The sequence below is a fragment of the Arvicola amphibius genome, chromosome 12 (genome assembly GCF_903992535.2).
Source record: "Arvicola amphibius chromosome 12, mArvAmp1.2, whole genome shotgun sequence".
NCBI classification, from domain to species: Eukaryota; Metazoa; Chordata; class Mammalia; order Rodentia; family Cricetidae; genus Arvicola; species Arvicola amphibius.
Genome location: NC_052058.2, coordinates 127,490,727 through 127,511,635, shown reverse-complemented (window position 1 = coordinate 127,511,635; position 20,909 = coordinate 127,490,727). Strand labels below are relative to the sequence as shown.

Genomic DNA, 20,909 nt, shown 5'->3' with positions numbered 1-20,909 from the left:
GAGGAGGTTGTTACTCCTTCTGGTGTCACTTTGCTCTGCATGGACCCGAAAAGCAGCTGCTCCCATGAGGTGGATTAGATCTGAAGAGAGCCAGACCCTGGGAGCTGTGCTTGGAAGCCTCAGTCCTGGGCATCAAAGGGGAACTGAATGGCTTTGGGCTGGAGCGCTCCTTGGCCAGGGCTGAGGAGCAGCCAGCAGTGGCCCGGCCAACAGCAGGTAGCCCAGCTAGAGTGAGTTCTGAACAGCAGATGTAGACCTCAAGTGTCTCTACCACACCGACTGCTGCTTTCCGGGCTCCGAAGATAGCTCCTCCCCAGGAGCTTTTTATCCGGCTTAATTCTAATGCCCGCTTTTAGCCATTTGTGGAACAGCTATGTCAAAAGTAGAAAACTTTAATATAGACTTTTCTAGGGAGTGAATGGCAGGGGCTGGCTGCACGGACAGCAGACTGAAGCCTGGAAATGGAACATGGTGGATGGAGGTAGCGTCTCTCGTGATGCAAGGTTCAGGAGAGGCCATGATGATGGCTCCTTACTAATGGGTTTCCTGATTCCCTATGCCATGTGCAATGTGTTATTCCATCAGCATTGGGCATTGTCCTGAGAGGGTCTAATTAAAAGCAGAGAACAGAGCTGCATCTGGAAGCCAATTGGTTTCTCTCTCTCTCTTTTTTCCATTTGTATGGCGGGCATGTTTTCATATAAAGAGCAAAATGGTTTGCAGCCAGGAAAAGGGCCACCTAAGTTTCTTCTTTAACTTCTGCAGAATGCAGGATCAAGACTGGAATGGTTTGAGAGTTAGTCTTATGAGAGGCACATGAACCAAACCCCAGCTGAGTACTGTATGTAGCCTGAGACTCTTTGTGAGGCCGTCACCCAGACCTGAGGTGTCAGGGGGGCCGCACTGTCCTTTCTACAGATGAGGAAACTGTGGTTCTCAGGAGTGCTACTTCCCAATGATAGAGGACTTGCATTTTCACAGTATGTTCTGGATTGAGGGCGCTGTGTTCACATCTGGGGATGGGGACTTGGGGACATTATTAGGGTGCTTTGTCAGTTCCACCGGGTCTGCTTGGGTACTCTTTAGGTTTGTCCCATTACAGACCCCCTAGATGGAGACACTTGTGTATTTTCAGGCTGATCAGCTTAGTGATTATCCGTTGCCACAATACAGCAAGTTACCTCAAGTCGTGACTTGCAGCAACAGGTTGTGTTCAGATGCATGCAGGTGGGTCTGGTGTTGCGATATATAGGAGGGTCCAGCTGAATGCCCCTCCACATTTAGGCAAGTCGTCTCCCCTGTGTGTTTGCACTGTCCTCATGGACTAGGGACCCATTCCTAAGGCTATGATCTCATCAGGCGAAGAAGTCCCATCATGTGAGCACATTCAAGTCTGCTTTTATAAACAATGTCACCGATGCCACCATAGCCAAGACAGGGTACACAGCTGAGTTCAGAGCCAAGGAAGAGGTGGCCTTCATTCACTCCAGTAGGAGGAACTGTGAAGTCACACTGCACGGAGGGTGGATGTGGACTGGGTAAAGATTGGAGGTCATTTGTTCAGTCAACCATTGTGCTGGCTAGTTTATGCCAACTTGCCACAACTGAGAGTTGTTTGGAAAGAGGGAACCTCAGTTGAGAAAAATGCCTCCCGAAGATCAGGCAGTAAGCAAACAAGCCTGTAGGTGATTTTTAAAATAGGTGATGGATGGGGGAGGGCCCGTCTCATTGCATGTGAGGACAGCAGGGTGAACAAGCCACGGGGAGCAAGCCAGTAAGAAGCGCCCCTTCAATGACATGTAAGCCAAAGACCTCCTTTCGTTTCCAACTAGGCTTTGGTGATGGTCTTTCATCACGACAACAGTAGCCCTAACTAGGGTAACCACAGTCTGTTTAGACTTGACTCACCAGCCCTCTTGTCTTTTCATGGTCTTCCCTACTGCTTTGAGGTCATTGCTACCTCAGTGAGGACCATATACCCCATATACCAAATATATAACCCATTCTGAATTAAGAGCCTATCCAATGCCAGGTCCTGTGGGAGGCTGGATGAGATAACAGAGATGCTTCACTCTCTTGATGTGTGCCCAACAGCACATGTACCAACCACTTACAAAGGTCCTGGCCAGGGAAAGACAGCGGGGAAGTCCTCTGAGATCCTCTTTGATTTAATTTGTGCTGTATGGGTTCAGAAACACTATAGATCAAACTGAAATATTAGATCCTTTCCTGTCTATTCAAGGTGATCATGGAGCAGCTGGCATCCGGGCTCACAAGTCCTGACAGCAGGCTCGTGGGCTGCCACTTGGGAAAACAGAAGGATATTTTGCCTAGTTTTGCTTTGCTCCAAGTAGGCCCTGAGCAAAGTGAATGGAGCAGGCATGTAGCATGAGCAGTAGCACACTGGTGGAAGCTTAAAGATAGACCCATATTTTAAATGCAAGCCATTCTCACACACCTCACAGTCCTTCAATATTAGCCCATTAGGAACAGAATAAGATCCACGGTCCTTGTTGCTGGTCACAAGGCCTTTTGTAATCTGGCCTTTGCACTCCCTGGTCAGCACTGTCAACTGAGAAGAGAGTCACCCACAAAGAGAATCTTTATAATTATTTTTAAATATTTACTTATTGCGTATGTAGACTGAGGCGGTGGGAAGATGCTGGCCATGGCACAAGTTTGGAGGTCAGATGGCAGCTTGTGGGAGTAGGTTCTCTCTTTCCACCATGTGGGTCATGAGGCTTGAACTCAGGGACTTAGGCTTGTTGGCAGATGCCCTTACCCACTGGCCCAGCTCATGGACCTTGAAGGAAGAGACTTACTAAGTAATTTTCTTCATCAGGTTGGTCTGTGAGGGATTGTCTTGGTTGTTAAGTGATGCAGGAGGGTCCAGCCCTCTCTGGGTAGCACTGTTCCCTGGGTAGGAGGCCTGGGCTGTTTAATAAAGCTAGCTATGCATGAGCCTGTAGGAGTGCCAACGAGTGAGCCAGCAAGCAGGTTCCCCTATGGTTTCTGCCCTGATTTCCCTCCTTGATGGATTGTGAAAAATGTTTTTATCATATCAATGGAGAGAAAAGGAGAACACCCGCCTTTGATCTCTTTCTGCCTGTACCCATCCTGCTATAGCCCAGCCTATCCCTGTTTCTAGAACAGTCCATGGCATTCCTGGCTTGCTCTCACTGTTCTCTACAGGTGGACATGCTTTTCCTCAGATTTTGGCCCTGCTCCTTTAGCCAGGTCCCATTCCCCTATTGAATTGTTTTCGATTCCAATACTTTCTGTATTTATTGCCAAACTCTCCTCATTGTTTCCTCCCTCTCAGGAGTAAAGGCTGCCTGAGAATGTCCTTAGTGCCCATAACAAGTATGCTCTGAAGGCGGCCCATGCTCAAACTGCTGATAAATGAATTCAAGCAATGGATGAGAGAGCTATCTTTGGGTCATGAGGTTTTGTAACTGGCTGCATCTCAGGACAAAATTCTCACTCTGAACTTGGAAGATGGGGCTGTTTAGGGAGGAGGCTGACAAAAATCAAGAAGGTAGTCAAATGCACCATGCCTTTGAATTAACCTAGTTCCTATCTTGACAATGATAGGTTTCAACTCCAAAGCACCCTTCCTGATTCTGCTTTCTAGTAGGAAAAGGGGAAGGGAAGGGTGCATTTCCTTCCCCTAATCTATATCGTCAGGAGGGGTAGGAGAGGGACAGGCGGGACTGTGGGGGTTTAGGAAGTCTTGATGAATATTCACTGAGTCTATGTGGGACAAATTGGGTGCATGCTCTCTGCATTCTGCCTGGGTGACTGCATTGCCATCAGAGGGGAGTTGACAGCTGTTGCTGATTAAAACTGCGCAATCAGAACCCACCATTGAGATGCTAAGTGGAGCTAAGCAGAGTCTTCATGAATGGCTTCAAACAACGGTCTCTCCGAGTGATCTGTAGCCTTATTAATATATGTAATTGGAAATCACTTTGCAATCATGAACGAGTCATTCCACAGAGCACTCCCTGGGTAAGACACACCCTCGGGGATCCGCCATCCCAGACAAGGGGATTCAGGCACATTTCTTCCCTAGTAAGAGGTGTCAGGGCGTCTAAGTTTCTATCTTGGAATCCTTGGAGGGGCATATGTACCTGCTAGTCTGAGCATTCCCCTTTCCTGCCACCATTCTCCAGTAGGGACGGTTTCCTTCTCCACTGTGTTGCAGGGGGTGGTTCCTGGGCCATAGGAGTTGCTCCGTTCAGGGTTTGAGTCTGAGGCAGGTTGCTTAGCACCACAGTCCTGACCCACATCTATCCCATCCTCACATGTAAAAAGTCTAGGGACCCAAACTTTCTTCACAATTTATCAGGCAACAAAACTGTCCTGAGCTGAATCCACTTGGTGACAAAATGTGACCTAAACGGATGTTGGGCTAATTAAGTCCATTAGGAGAAAGCATCGTACTTCAGTCTAGAAATATCATAGATTGTGATTATGGGGCCCTGAGCCAGCCTTTGCTGAGGATGTTACATAAAACATAGCATGTGGGCTGGCCATGTTCCTTCTCCACTTGTGGTACATTCTGAATTCTGAAAATTATTTGGCTCCAGGAGTTTGAGTGTGGGGTTAGCCATCTATAACAGATTGGATTGCGGGAGGGTACGAAGAAACTGAGCCTTCAGAGGGAGTGTAGGGCAGAGTTGCTTTTCTGTCCTCCCCAGGGCGACTCAGCAGCACTGCTAATGGCCTTGGATGAATCTCAGCCACCCCTCTCCTTTGTAATCTGCATTCTGTCTGCTAAACCTACACTGTCTGTTTCTCCCCAGTGCTGGGCTTTGGGATGGACCCTGATCTTCAGATGGACATTATCACAGAGCTCGACCTTGTGAACACGACCCTGGGGGTCACTCAGGTGGCCGGACTACACAATGCCAGCAAAGCATTTCTATTTCAAGGTAAAAAATTTTTATCCTTCTTTGCATGGGGTGGGGGATAGGGGAGGAGGAGTCTGGGGGTGTGCTCCCCTTCCTGCGTTTGGGGATACCCTTTGCTGCTTTTCTCGTGTTCTCCTGAAGTGTGTGATTAACAGGGGGTGTTCTGAGAGTGGGGCGAGGCATAAGGGGGTATGGTGGAAAGATACGCGATCCGACAGCGAAATGTGCACCCGAGGACTGTGGGTGGAGGGACCCGTAAGGAACGGCATTGCAGAACTTTGAAAGCTGCTGATCAGTCGCGCTTTGCTTAGGGATCATTTTTGTCCTGATAGTTTCTGTCTTTGCTTGTACCTGTGCCTGTCTTACCTGCACGAAGAGCTTGCCCGTGGCTACATTCTCTTTGGGTGCAGCTTCCTCAGCTCTGCCTGCTACACACATCTGACAAGCCTCTGTAAAGCCAAGAGAGAATAGTGCTGCAGAGCAGGGACCCTGGAGCCCCACTGACTGGAACCACCTTCCAACTTTATCACTGTTGCCGGTGGGACTTAGCTTCTCTGTGCCTTCATCTCCTCACCTAAATGACAATCCCTGCAGCACCTCCCTAATGGGGCCTCTGCAACAATGCCTGATATGTGTGTGTGTGTGCGTGCGTGCATGTTTGCGTGTGTGTGTATATTTATGTATATATAATGTATATATATATAATGAACAATGACATTACAGTATGCCAACAATAAAAAAGATATATGTAAGTCCCTGCCCTAAAATATAAGGTGGAAGACAGAAAACTCTAGAAATTGTTGAATTACAGTAGCCTTACTTAACCACGGAGCGGATGTATATAGACTGTCAGTTAAGAGTAATGCAGGCAGGGCTGATTCAGCTTGGGTGGGAGACAGTAGTCACCAGAGAAAGGTCACCTTGAAAATGGGCCAGGTAAGCTAGCACTTGGAAGCTGAAAGGACAGTCTGGGGTGGTAAAGGTGGAAGTCTGACTTCTATGGGTGGAAGAGGTTATATGTAGAAAGGCCTTTAACAGAAGCCAACAGAAAGAGGTACAGCATAGCTGGAGGGTGGCGAGTGGCTGAAGAAGCAGTCACTGCTGTTTGCCTGGGACCAGCAGTCAGGGTTCTATTTTGAAGGCGGCATGGGTTTGAGTATTCTGGTATTTTTGCAGTGTGCATTCAGGTGGGTGGGAGGCTGTGTGTGTGGAGTATTAAAGATGTGCTGCATTCTTTTATGTTGCATTTGCTTAACTCTGTAAAGCTTTGTTACTTGACCTGTCTAAAACACCTGATTGGTCTAATAAAGAGCTGAACAGCCAATAGGTAGGCGGGAGAAAGGAAAGGTGGGGCAGGCAGACGGAATAAATAGAGAGAGAAGAAAAGAGAGAAGAGCGAGAAAAGGAGGAGTATGACGGGACCCAGTCACCCAGCCACAAAGCCAGACACGGAGTAAGAAGCAAAGAAAAAATATACAGAAACAGAGAAAGGTGAAAGCCCCGAGGCGAAAGGTAGACGGGCTAACTTAAGAAAATCTGGCTAGAAATGAGCTGAGCTAAAGGCAGGCATTCATAAGAAAGAATAAGTCTCCAAGTGTGATTCATTTGGGAGCTGGGTGATGCCACCCCCACCTCCCAAAAGAGCAAAGAGTAAGAGTAAGAAAATTCAACAACCAACTACAGTCGTGTGCTTGTTAGGGGTTGTACACTCGTCTCAGTGCGCTGGGGACCATTGTGGATGTTAAAGTAGGAGACACTCATCAGATACGGGAGGAAGGTGGCTCGGCATCTCCCTGTGAAAATGCCTGTGTTCTTCCGACACACCTTCCTCGGGTGACAACTGCGTTGGATTTTCATGGCTGTGACTGGTACAAACGTCTTGAAGCAGGAAAGATTTATTTATCTCGGCTCACGGTTTTAGAAGGTTTTGTCCATCAGACCAGGGAAGCAAGGGTGGAACAGCCCACATCATGGCTGCCAGGAAGCAGAGAGTAAGCCAGGAAAGAGTGAGCATTAATATACCTTCAAGGCTGCACCTACTAGTGGCCCACTTTCTCTAGCCAGGCTCCACTTCCCAGAGTTTCTATAGCTTTCCCAGATTACACCACCAGATGGGGAACATGGGTTTAAAACATGAGCCCTTCGGGAAACATTTCATATTCAACACAAATAACAAAACTGTTATTTTAGAATTGCTGGACTGATATTATGGGATGTGATTTAAGATATTTGTTGTATGGATAAGTAACAACGGTTAGGGAAACATAGCAAATCTACAGCTGTTGTACAATTTCTTAGACATTTGGTGAACTATATAAGCTGGTATGGCTCATAGGACACAGGCAGGGGTCATGTGCTTTGTTCTTTGCCTCCTGGAAAGCGAGATTTCCTGCCATTTACCATCTGCTAAGAAAACCTGAGTGCTCTGTGAGCTTCACTAGGGCACAGTTTCTGCCTGTTTAGATAGTTTTAGATCCTCAAGTCCACTATTGTGCATGGTATATAGTAAGAGATTCACTGGCCTTTTGAGTTGGCTTAAAACCCTCGGCCCAGTGTACCCGAGAAGAGGCTTTTGCTTGCTCTCCTGGTCATTCATTCGACCATGGAGCCCTGGGCTGGGTTTGCCTCTTGGATATCTTCCAGGTGTGGATTTTCAGCTTCATTGGTGGGAAGAGAAACTCAACTTTGGGAATTGGATGAGATATTTCCCTATGCCCTGAGCTCTTGTGATTGATTATACCGTGATTACCTGGATAGCCCAGGATGCTCCCTTACATCCAGCCAGTGTCTTGTGCCTGTAAAGGTTCCTTTATCACCTAAGGTGGTGTATTTACTGGTGTTGGTGATTAGTTCCCAGAACTCTTTGGAGAAGCATTATGTTGCAAACTGCATCCTCTACCCCCAAAGATTCATGTCTTTTATGTCTGTCCTACATGCAAATTACAACTGTCTCATTTCTACCCTTCAACAGTCTTTATTGTTTTTATTTATTTATTTAATTACTTATTTATTGAGACAGGTTTTCTCTGTGTAGCCTTGGAACTCACTCTGTAGACCAGGCTGACCTCGGACACACACCTGCCTCTGCCTCCAGAGTGCTAGGATTAAAGGCACCACCACTGCCTGGCCCAATCTTAATGCGTAAAGCCTCAGTTCAAAGCCCCAAATCTGCTTTAGTCTTACTTGCAAAGAATCCTAAATCTCACTCTTGAGTAATTTAGATCAGATGTGATGAGACCGCACTTGGGATGGAATTTCCCTCCATCTGTAGGTCAGTGGAACTGGAAAAGAAAGCCAGCCATTTCCGAAAGAGAAGGAGTAACGGTTACATACATACCTGTTTAAAAGGGGAAGGAACAAAGGGCTGCCATCCCCCAATGCTTTGGAGGCCCAGCAGCACCAACTCCACTGAGTTTCAAAGCTTTAGGAGAACCTCTGCTACCTGTCTGTGGCCCAGCCCTCTGGGACATCTTTCCTTTCGCATGAAGAAGAGCGTGTATCTGCAGCAGTCTATCAGCCTGTTTCCTGTCGGTAGAGTTTGGGGGTGGCCTTGAGAGCCCTTATTTATTTTGTTCTTTTATGTTTTTTTTTTTTATTTCAAGTTGGTGATGTTTCTGCCAGTATAAAATTCTCAGCAATAGTTTAAACTTCATTTTTATTATCTTTAACATCATCTTTTCTGTGTGTTTGTGTGTACATGTGTGTTCATATACACATGAATGTGGAGATCAGAGGTCCATGTCAAGAGTCTTCCTTTATGATGCTCCACTAATTCTTTTTGAGTGGGGGTCTCTACCTGAGCCCAGAGTTCACCGATTGGCTATCCTGGCTGGAGCCCAGAGTTTACCCACTGGCTATACTGGCTGGAGCCCAGAGCTCCCTGATTGGCTAAATTTGCTGGAGCCCAGAGCTCCCTGATTGGCTAAATTTGCTGGAGCCCAGAGTTCACCGATTGGCTATACTGGCTGGAGCCCAGAGCTCCTTGATTGGCTAAACTTGCTGGAGCCCAGAGCTCACTGATTGGCTATACTGACTGGAGCCCAGCGTTCACTGATTGGCTATACTGGCTGGAGCCCAGAGTTCACTGATTGGCTATACTGGCTGGAGCCCTGAGTTCACTGATTGGCTATACTGACTGGAGCCCAGAGTTCACCAATTGGCTAAACTGGCTGACGAGTGAGCTACGGTGATCCACACACCCTTCCCTGCTTTTCTTAGGCTCTGGGGTTACAGATAGGCACTGCCTAGCTGGCTTTCTACAGTGCTACTGGGGTTCTGAATGCAGGTACCCATGCTTGCACGGCAGACTCTTTACTGGCTGAGCCATCTCTCTAGTCCCTATTTTTACATTTTGAAGCAAGATTTCACTATGCAACCGAGGCAGGCCCGGAACTTGAGATCTTCCTGCTTCAGTTCTCTAAGTGTTGGAATCACAGACATGTGCTGCCACACACAGCTTTGGGAATATTTTGATAAACGATAGTTGTACACAGCTGCGCTGTGTTCAGAGCTGCTTTTCAGTACTCGTGTCCAGCATACGAAGATCAGATCAGGCGCATTGCATGGTCATCTCTTCAGCCATCTATTGCTATTCTGTTTTGGAAACACTCAAAATCTCTTTTACTAGTTATTTTGAAGTATTTAATTATTGCCAATCATAGTTATCCTACTTTCTGCAGAACATTAGAAGTCACTCTGCCTCACCAACTGCATTCACCGCTGGGTCCTTAGTCTTCTCCCGTCTCTCCTTAGACTCTGGGAAGTACTTTTCATGCTCTGTTCTGTAGGATCAATTTCTTAGTTTTCATAGAATGCTGAACTTGCTGTATTTATCTTTTTGGTACCGATTTATTTCACTTAATGCGTATCCTGGAGATCAAGCTATGTTACTACATGTAACAGAATAGCAGCATCAATATTCTGTTGTATATGTATGTGTATATACACACATGTATGTATGATTGTTTTTCCACCCATTCATCTATTGATGGACCCCTAGGTGGGCTGTATTCATCTATTGATGGACCCCTAGGTGGGCTGTGTTCATCTATTGATGGACCCCTAGGTGGGCTGTGTTCATCTATTGATGGACCCCTAGGTGGGCTGCGTTAATCTATTGATGGACCCCTAGGTGGGCTGCATTAATCTATTGATGGACACCTAGGTGGGCTGCCTGTCCTGGGTGCTGTGAGTGTGAGTGTATGAGCCTGTGAGTGGGGAAGCTTCCAGATGTGTAATTGCCAGGGCCCATTTTAGCGATCTTTCTATCCTTCTGTGTTTGAGATGGGGTATTGCTGTGTGGGTCAGTCTGCTTCCAGGGTCTTCTGAGTGACCCTCCTGACCCAGCCTCTGGAGCAAGTGGACTCCAACTCTTCCCCCCGCAGTGGCTGTAGCAATTTATATTTCCATACAGCATATGAGAACTTTCTTGGATTTTTTTTTTGTCTTTTGGTAATAATTAGTGATTTGGGGCTTCCTTTCAGACACTTGACTACATAGCTTCTTTTGATAAATGTTTATTGGAGTCTTTGGTCCGCTTTTTAAAAATTGGCTTCAGCTATTTTCTTTTGGCTGTGAGTATTTGAGTTCCCTTTCTGTTGAGTGTATAAACCCCTGTTTGATGAATAGTTCCCAAATACTCACTGCATTCTGTCTGTTCTCTTTCTTTGGTGGCTTACTTACTCTCATGGGGAAAGGATCCACTGATGGCCACTTTTGCCTTTGCTGCCTTGACTTTTGAGCTGCTGACCAAGACATCCTTGTCTGATTCAGGGTCCCAAAGGTCGCTTCTCTTTTCTTCTAGCAGCTTTTTTTTCTTCTAGCAGTTTTACGTCTTCCAGTTAATTCTTTGATCAACCTTGATTTAATTTTCGTATTTAATGAGAGCAGGGGGTTTCTTTTTCTTTCTTGTATCCTCCTCTTTTCTCTGCCCTCCTTCCCCCTTCTTTTTCTGGTATTTAGGCTTCCAGTTTTCCGAGCATCATTTACTGAGGAAACGTTCCTTTCCCTAACGTGTGCTCTTTCTGCCTTTGTTGAGAGTCGGTTGCCTGAGGAAACTTGGGTTTATTTCTGAGTGCTATATTCTGTATTTTTTGTTCAGGTGTCTGTTTTTATGACAAATGTCATGCTGTTTTAGTTAATGTAGATTCTTAGTATGTCTAACAATCTCAGGGTTCTTTAAAGTCTCCTGTCTGTGAGATAGGAGTCTCTTCCACACATCTTCCTACCCCTAGTTCCATCACCCAGATGGCTGAGGTGGCCCAGGAATCCCTCTCAATCTCTCCAAAGAGATCCCTGGGCCATGAACTTTTCTGATCTTTTAACCCTTTAAAGAAACTACCAAAAACTGTCTCATAACACTTGGTCTCCCCTCCAAAGTGATCTTGCCCAAAAGACGGCCTTGTGTTATCGTCTTCTGTGACTGAGACAGGGCCGAGAGTTCCCCGGATCATCAGGTCTTCGTTCCTCTTGGCTTAGCAGTTCTTGCCTCAACCTCCCTCTTGCTTCTGACATTCCATGCAAGCAGCAGGAATGCAGATCACCTCTGCAATCCCTTCAGCTACTCACCCCCACTCACCGTTGGCAGGAGTCTTTTCCAGGTCACTGCCAGGCGAAACTCACTCTGCCTTTTTGCTGCCATCTGAGGGCTCCCTGTTTTCTGGTGGGCCATGCACTCCTCATTCCCTTCTCAGCCTCCGGCAGCAGCAGCAGCCTTTGAACGCTCACAGTGGTACATATAGTTGTACATACTTAACAACAATTAAATATTCTCCGAGGCGGGCAGGCTCTCTCCTGTGTTCTTCACTTTCTTCTCAGAGTTTCTATTATCAGTCTGAGGGAGGCGTTTTCCCACTACACTCTTCTGCTTGACTGTTCCTATTACCCAAGCCAAAGCCTTTCCCAAATGCTTAGCTGTTGGCTGCAGCAGTACCCCAGTTTCAGACACACATAATCTGTTCCGGGAAGCCACAGTCACGCGGCTATATACATATTCATAGAAATGGGTTAAATTAAGAAGTAAGAGTTAGCCAATAAGAAGCTAGAGCTAATGGGCCAAGCAGTGGTTTAATCAATACAGTCTCTGTGTGGTTATTTCAGGGCTAAGCGACCAGGACAAACGAGCAGCCTCCTGATAACACTGTGCTATTTATTTGCAGCCACTCTAACAAATGACCACAAATTTAGTTTCTTCAACATGGAATTATCTTAGAGTTCTGAAGGCCGTGATTTTGTGACTTTTCTGGGGCTGATGCTGGGGTACCAGGGAGCTGTGCTCTTCCTGGATAACCAAGCCTGTCCCACAGTCCATAGCTGTCACCCTCCTGGACTCAATACAGTGCTCCAGCGGGCGTGTCTGTTGTTGCATCAGCTCCCCCCTTTCTCCCCATACTGTCTTCTTGGGCGTTTGTCTGCTGTCCCTCTCTTTCTTCTGCCAGGACTTTGATGATCCCACTGAAATCACTCAGATGCACCATATACAACAATGGCCTTATTTCAAGACTGATAAAGTAATCCCATATTGAGAGTTTCCCCTGTCAGTAGGATGACTTTATTTACCTGGTGAGGGCAGTGTGGACATCTTCGGGAAGAGGCTATACTGACTGCTCATTGTTGGGTGGAAATGTGGGTGTCAGTGTGTTCTGAGTAGCTCAGCTGAATCTCCCTCTGTGGCGAAAACTGTTCAGTAGAAATGTGCAGTCAGGATGCCTCATGTTTCAGAGAGCCATGTCAGGAAGGTAAAAAGCAGCAAGTAAAGTCAAACATGTGTTTCATGGTGTTCTCCTTTCAGCATGCGGTTGACGCAAAGTCACTACTAAGATGTTTTACCTAAGTCTTTGAAATTAAGACATCATCTTTGAATGCTAAATTTTCACCTGAAATAATCAATATATACTAGACTTTATAAAATTTAAACCCCCAAACCAGATTTAATAGATTATTCCATTCAAATATTAGATTAGCACTTAACCATCTCTATTGAGGTGTGATTGACAGGATAAATAAACTATGCATATTCAAGCAGGATGATGCTATTCTGACGTTGAGTGCACCTGTAAAACCATCCCACAATTAAGACATCATCCCTGTATCCCAATCACCCCCATCTCTATCTCCAAAACCTGCTGTTCTGCTATCATTATAGATTAATTTACACCTCTCTAGAACTTTCCACAAATAGAATCTTATGGTATGTAGATTTCTGGTCTTAATTTCTACAGTCATTACAGTCATTTTGAAGTATGGCTTTAAGGTACTTTCCCTAGAGTTCATACATAGCCAGGGTTTGCCCTTTTGTTATGTGTTGGTTTTTATGTCAATGTAACATAGGTTAGTCATTTGGGAAGAAGAACTCTCAGTTGAGAAAATGTTGCCATAAGATTTGCCTGTAGACAAGTATGTAGTGCATTTTCTTGATTAATAATTAATGTGGGAGCACCCAAATCACTAGGCGTGGTGGCTCCCCTAGACTGGTGGTCCTGGGCTATAGAAGACAGCAGGTTAAGCTGTGGGGAGTAAGTCAGTAAGTCATCACTGACTTCCCTGGATGGTAGACTACATGCTTGGTATAAAATAAAACCCTTTTCTCCTCAAATTGCTTCTTGTTGTAGTCTTTATCACTATAATAGAAAAGTAACTGAGACATTATTTATTAATTTATTCTGTAAAGATTTATTTTTATTTTACATGTGTGAATGTTTATCCACATGTGTATCTGTGCACCATCTGCATGCAGTTCTCCAGTGGCCAGAAGAGGGTGTTGGAGTCTCTGGCGTTTACAGGTGGTTGTAAGCATTGTTTGGATGCAGAGAACTGAACTGGAGTCTCCTGGAAGAGCAGCCAGTGCTCTTAGTTGCTGCACCATCTTTGCAGGCCCCATTCTTACTATTTTCATTCAACCAGCCAGTCATTTAAATCAATTCAAGAAAAAGGTATATCTTCTGTTTATCCTTGTCCGTGTGGTTACTATTTTCTCTATTTCGTATCCCATGTGTAAATTTCTGCTTTTAACGTTTCTTAGAATGCAGACCTCTTGGTGCTGAGTTCCTCTGGATTTTATACGTCTGAGACAGTCTTTATGTTTCCTTCAGATTTGAAATACGTTGTTGCTGAGCATAAACCTCTGGGTTGCCAGGTTGTTTTCTCTCATTCTTATTCATGCTGTTCCCAGCGCAAATCTGCTGTGTCACCGGGTTTCTCCTATGGATAATGTTCCTCTCTTCCATTGCTTTGCAAGCGTTTCTTGTCACTACTGATTTTAAACATTTTGTTTATGATGCATAGTACTGTAAGTATTACCATATTTTTTCTGTATGGGACTGATTGAGTTTCAGCAAATCTAAAAACTATGGCCATTTAAAAACTTTCAGCTCCCCCGAGACGCACCCCTACTTGCTTACGCACCCAACTGTGTGTCCTCTTTTAGTTTTCTTAATCCCGTCAAGTCCAGTTTGTGCTGCTCATATCTTTTTGGCTGTGTGCGCATCCACTGGAGTGCGGTCAACCCACTGGCAGTCAAACCGTGAAAGAAACTACCTCCTCCAGCAGCTATGGGGTGGGACTGCATGCCTCCCTCCCTTTCCAAGATGGGGTTTGTCTGTCTTGAGCATGTGCAGGTCCAGTGAGTCCCGAGCCCTGCCTGTCTCTGTCCCCCCCGCCCCACACCAATGCCAGGGAGGTGTAGCAGCACACACTTCCATCCCAACCTTTAGCTTGGGTGCTGGTGGCCCAATCTCAGGTGATCATACACAGCAAACACTATACTTAGAGTTATCTTCCCAGCCCCTGGATCAGTTTTGACTTGTTATTTTTTTTTTCTCTGTATTGCCCGTCTTGCATGCCTATACCATTTTTGATTGTTAGCCATTGTGAAACTTACTTTTTGGATACTGGTTTTGTTAATTTCTTATAAACATTTTTTTTTTTTTTTGGTTTTTCAAGACAGGGTTTCCCTGTAGTTTCTAGAGCCTGTCCTGGAACTAGCTCTTGTAGACCAGGCTGGCCTCGAACTCAGAGCTCCACCTGCCTCTGTCTCCTGAGTGCTGGGAATAAATGCGTGCGCCACCACCGCCCGGCTCTTATAAACATTCTTGAGTCATGTTCTAGAATGCAGTTGAACTCCTGGGAAACAGTTCAGCCTTTAGATCCCACTTTTGAGGCTGCCCCTAGTGGCCCCGAGGAGCACGCATTCAGTGCTGAGCTCTTCTCTCCTGTCATGGGGCAAACCTTCTGGCATGCTCCACCCAGTGCTCAAGCAACGGTGGGGTGGTTCTTCCCGTGGTTCTGGAAGCACCCAGTCTGATTATGAGTGTAGATGGAACGGCGGGGCTGCGTCCCGCCACCCGGATAGCTTTACCCAAAATAATTACATGGAAACTATATTCTTTTAAATACTGCCTGGCCCATTAGTTTCAGCCTCTTATTATCTAATTCTCATATCTTGTTTTAACCCATATTTAGTAATTTATGTAGCACCACGAGGTGGTTGCTTACTTACCAGGAAAGATCTTAACCTGCGTCCATCTTGGAGAGGAGAGGCATGGTGACTCACTATGGCGACTGCCTGAACCGTCTCCCCAACTCTGCTTCCTTTCTTCCACAATTCTGTTCTGTCTACTCTGCCTACCTAATTTTCTGTCCTCTTAAAGGGCCAAGGCAGTTTCTTTATTAATAAATGAAAGTAACACATAGATACTCCTCCATCATTTCCCCTTTTTCAGACATGCTGAATCTTTCCTGGTAAGACACCACTTGCGGTGTTACACAGATTATTAGATATGGGTTAAAGCAAGAGATGTGAGAATTAGCTAGTAGGAGGCTGAAACTAATGGGTCAGGCAGTGTTTAAAAGAATACAATTTGTGTGTTGTTATTTCGGGTTTTAAGCTAGCTGTGGGGGAGCCAGGAGGCCGGGAGCAGGGCGGCGGGAATGCAGCCCCGCCGCTCCTCACTACATATGAGCTTGCTGGGTGCTGCAGCCACGGGTGGGTCTGCTCTTCTCTGGGCAATATTCTTACATGTGTCAACCCACTGGTACCCAGATCTTAGGGGAGCTCTTTGCTCTCTCTGTGCCGCAGTTACCTCTTACACCTTGTCCCCACAAACCTAGATTCCTCACTCTCCCCAGATTCTGAGCTTCCTGTCTGACAGTTCTGGGCTCTGCCTAAGTTCCTTTCCCAAAGCAACAGCCTGGGTGCTTTCTCAGTCATCAGCTCACCTCTCCTGTATCTCAGGGATGGTGCTACCTTCCACTGAGTGGCATCTAGTATCACAAAACCTCCTGTTTCACCAAATGCTCAATTTCAAATGAGTTAAAATGATAGAAAGTTGAAATTCACTTTGTCGTCATAGCAGCCACATTTCGTCTGTCGTGTGTACCTAGAGCTAAGGTGACCAGACAGAGCAGGTCTAGGGAGGTGGTGTAGGCTTCCCCATCTCATCCTGGTTAACACACTATGCTGTAAGATCTTACCACTCAGGGTCAGTGCACCATGTTTATTAGAGGGCCACCTACATTTTCTACCTCCAAGTTCTCCATATTCTCGTAGATAAAACAGAGGTGAAAATAGTCCCTGGGACGTCTGGTTGGAGTGAGTTGTGAGCGGTCAGTATGTACAGAGTGCTGGAACTGAACTGACACATGGTGAGCTTGTTACTGTCTCCTTACATTTTAAAGCGGTAGGTCTAGCTTTGTGTGTGTGTGTGTGGTGTGTGTGTGTGTGTGTATGCCTGTGTGCATTTGTGTGTATAGTATGAATGTGTGTGTGCATGTATTTGCATATGTGTGTATGTGTGTACTGAATGTATGTGTGCCTGTATCTATGTGTACATTTGTGTGTGGTGCATGAATGAGTATGAATGTGTGTGCATGTGCGTATGTATTTTCATGTGTTTGTGTATATATGCATGCATGCATGTATGTGTGCGTGTGCATGTGTGAATGTACTGGGAATCATGAATCTTGACTATTACTACCCTGCAGATGTGGATGAAGTAGGAAAACAAGGTTGTGAAGGGATAGAGGATAAGGTTGGCCCCTCAAGTCTGCTCTTCCTAGGTGAGGTTGGTGCTGCTATGCCAAGGAGATTCTTTGTTGTTGCTGTTGTTAAAATATGTTTTATTAATTTTTGAGGATTTCATATATGTATGAACAATATTTTTGATTATTTTATTCCCCCACCTCTTACCCTAATTCATTCCAGATCCATCCTTCATATCCCAACTTCATATCATTTCCAAATGTTTTTATAACCCGCTGAATCTGATTTTTGCTGCTCATGTATTCACGAGAGGGGGTTCTCCGCCAGAGTGTGGTATACCCACCTAGGACCACAGCCCTAAAGAAAACTGACTCTCCCTCCCCCAGAATCCATCATTTGTCAATAGCTCCTCAGATAGGGGGTGGGGCTCGTGAGTCCCCGCCCCCAGTATTGGAATGCTGACTGGTTTGATCTTGTTCAGGTCTTGTCTTGTGCAGGCAATGACAGCTGCTCTGTCGTGTTCAGGAGACACCATTTTGCCTCACGGGAAGGTTTTTTTTTTTTTTTTCTCATGGTTTATTTTTTTTATATTTAAAAAATTTCCATCTCCTTCCCTCCTCCTCCCCCTTCCCTCCCCTCCTTCTCCCCCTTCACTCCACCCCCCTCCACCCAAACCTCCCCTCCCTCCCTCTCAAGGCCAAGGAGCCATCAGGGTTCCCCACTCTATGCTAAGATCAGGGTCCTCCCAACTCCCCCCTGGACCAGGATGGTGATCGACCAAGCTGAGAAGGCTCCCACAGAGCCCGTCCATGCAGAAGACTCAGAGCCCAGAGCCATTGTCCTTTGCTTCTCAGTCAGCCCCCGCTGTTGGCCACATTCAGAGAGACGGGTTTGGTCGCATGATCCATCAGTCCCATTCCAACTGGAGTTGGTGATCTCCCATTAGTTCTGTCCCACCGTCTCCATGAGTGAACGCACCCCTCTCGTTCCTGACTTTCTCCCTCATGTTCTCGCTCCTTCTGCTCCTCATCAGGACCTTGGGAGCTCAGTCCAGTGCTCCAATGTGGGGCTCAGTCACCTTCCCCATCTGTCGCCAGCTGGAGGTTCCCTCCCGGTCCTGACTTTCTTTCTCATGTTCTCTCTCCTTCTGCTCCTCATCAGGACCTTGGGAGCTCAGTCCGGTGCTCCAATGTGGGGCTCTGTCATTTTCTTCATCTATCGTCAGGTGGAGGTTCTATGGTGATATGCAAGAAATTCATCAGTATGGGTATAGGAACTGGCCTTTTCAGGCTCCCTCTCCTCAGCTGCCCAAGGAACTAACTGGGGGCGTCTCCCTGGAAACCTGGGAACCCCTCTAGGGTCAAGTCTCTTGACAACCCTCAGGTAGCTCTTTAAATTAAGATATATGCTTCCCTGCTCCCATAACCACCCTTCCTATATCCCAAGCACCCCATTCCTCCGAGCTCCCCCCGTTCTCCCCTTCACACTTTTCTCTCCCCATCTTCCCTTGGCCCAGTCTTGCCCAACCCTCAAGTTCCCAATTTTGCCTGGCGATCATGTCTACTTCCAATATCCAGGAGGATTACTATATCTTTTTTTGGGAGTTAACCTTCTTATTATCTTCTCAAGGATCCCAAATTTATAGGCTCGATGTCCTTTAATTATGGCTAGAAACCGATTATGAGTGAGTACATCCCATGTTCATCTTTTTGGGTCTGGGTTACCTCACTCAGAATAGTGTTTTCTATTTCCATCCATTTGCCTGCAAAATTCAAGATGTCATTGTTTTTTACCGCTGAGTAGTATTCTAGCATGTATATATTCCACAGTTTCTTCATCCATTCTTCCACTGAAGGGCATCTAGGTTGTTTCCAGGATCTGGCTATTACAAATAATGCTGCTATGAACATAGATGAGCATATGCTTTTGTTGTATGATTGGGCATCTCTTGGGTAGATTCCCAATAGTGGAATTGCTGGGTCCTGGGGTAGGTTGATCCCGAATTTCCTGAGAAACCGCCACACTGCTTTCCAAAGTGGTTGCACAAGTGTGCATTCCCACCAGCAATGGATGAGTGTACCCCTTACCCCACAACCTCTCCAGCAAAGGTTATTATTGGTGTTTTGGATTTTAGCCAATCTGACAGGTGTAAGGTGATATCTCAAAGTTGTTTTGATTTGCATTTCCCTGATAGCTAAGGAGGTTGAGCATGACCTTAAGTGTCTTTTGGCCATTCGAACTTCTTCTGTTGAGAATTCTCTGTTCAGTTCAGCGCCCCATTTTTTAATTGGGTTAATTGGCATTTTACTGTCTAGTCTCTTGAGTTCCTTATATATTTTAGAGATCAGACCTTTGTCAGTTGCAGGGTTGGTGAAGATCTTTTTCCAGTCAGTAGGCTGCCTTTGTGTCTTAGTGACAATGTCCTTTGCTTTACAGAAGCTGCTCAACTTCAGGAGGTCCCATTTATTCAATGTTGCCCTTAAAGTCTGTGCAGCTGGGGTTATGCGTAGGAAACGGTTCCCTGTGCCCATTTGTTGTAGAGTACTTCCCACTTTCTCCTCTATCAAGCTCAATGTGTTCAAATTAATATTGAGGTCTTTAATCCATTTGGACTTGAGTTTTGTGCATGGTGATAGATATGGATCTACTTTCATTCTTCTACAGGTTGACATCCAGTTATGCCAGCACCATTTGTTGAAGATGCCCTCTTTCTTCCATTGTGTACTTTTGGCTCCTTTATCAAAAATCAGGTGTTCATAGGTTTGTGGTTTAAGATCCGGGTCTTCTATACGATTCCATTGGTCAACTTCTCTGTTTTTATGCCAATACCAAGCTGTTTTCAATACTGTAGCTTTGTAATAGAGTTTGAAGTCAGGGATGGTAATGCCTCCAGAAGAACCTTTATTGTATAAGATTTTTTTGGCTATCCTGGGTTTCTTGTTTTTCCATATAAAGTTGATTATTGTCCTCTCAATCTCTGTGAAGAATTTTAATGGGACCTTGATTGGGATTGCATTGAATCTATAGATTGCTTTTGGTAGAATTGCCATTTTTACTATGTTGATCCTCCCAATCCACGAGCAGGGGAGATCCTTCCATTTTCTGGTATCCTCTTCAATTTCTTTCTTCAAAGACTTAAAGTTCTTGTCAAATAGATCCTTCACTTCCTTGGTTAGAGATACTCCCAGATATCTTATGCTATTTGTGGCTATTGTGAAAGGTGATACTTCTTTGATTTCCCTCTCTGCTTCCTTATCCTTTGTGTATAGGAGGGCGACTGATTTTTTGGAGTTAATCTTGTAACCTGCCACGTTACTGAAGGAGTTTATCAGCTGTAAGAGTTCTTTGATGGAGTTTTTGGGGTCGCTTATGTATACTATCATATCATCTGCAAATAATGAAAGTTTAACTTCTTCCTTTCCAAATTGAATCCCCTTGATTCCCTTATGTTGTCTTATTGCTATTGCTAGAACTTCAAGCACTATATTGAAGAGATAAGGAGAGAGTGGACAGCCTTGTCGTGTTCCTGAATTTAGTGGGATAGCCTTGAGTTTCTCTCCGTTTAGTTTGATGTTAGCTGTCGGCTTGCTGTAAATAGCTTTTATTATATTTAGGAATGACCCTTGTATCCCTAATCTCTCCAAGACCTTTATCATAAAAGGGTGCTGAATTTTGTCAAATGCTTTTTCAGCATCTAATGAGATGACCATATGGTTTTTTTCCTTCAGTTTATTTATATGATGGATTACATTGATAGATTTTCGTATGTTGAACCAGCCCTGCATCTCTGGGATGAAGCCTACTTGATCGTAATGGATAATTTTTCTAATGTGTTCTTGGATTCGGTTTGCCAGTATTTTATTGAGAATTTTTGCGTCAATGTTCATGAGTGAGATTGGCCTGTAATTCTCTTTCTTGGTTGAGTCTTTGTGTGGTTTAGGTATCAGGGTAACTGTGGCTTCATAGAAGGAATTTGGCAGTGACTCTTGTGTTTCTATATTATGAAATACCTTAAG

At 45.4% G+C, this 20,909-nt stretch overlaps 1 protein-coding gene across 1 annotated transcript in view; it reads left to right on the top strand.

Annotated features, from left to right (window-relative positions):
- Nell1 (neural EGFL like 1) overlaps positions 1-20,909 on the top strand; it is an 834,960-nt gene that overhangs the window by 3,185 nt on the left and 810,866 nt on the right. Inside the window, 1 exon segment of the mRNA XM_038313841.1 lies at positions 4,809-4,937. Within this exon segment, the coding sequence (XP_038169769.1) occupies positions 4,809-4,937 (129 nt within the window).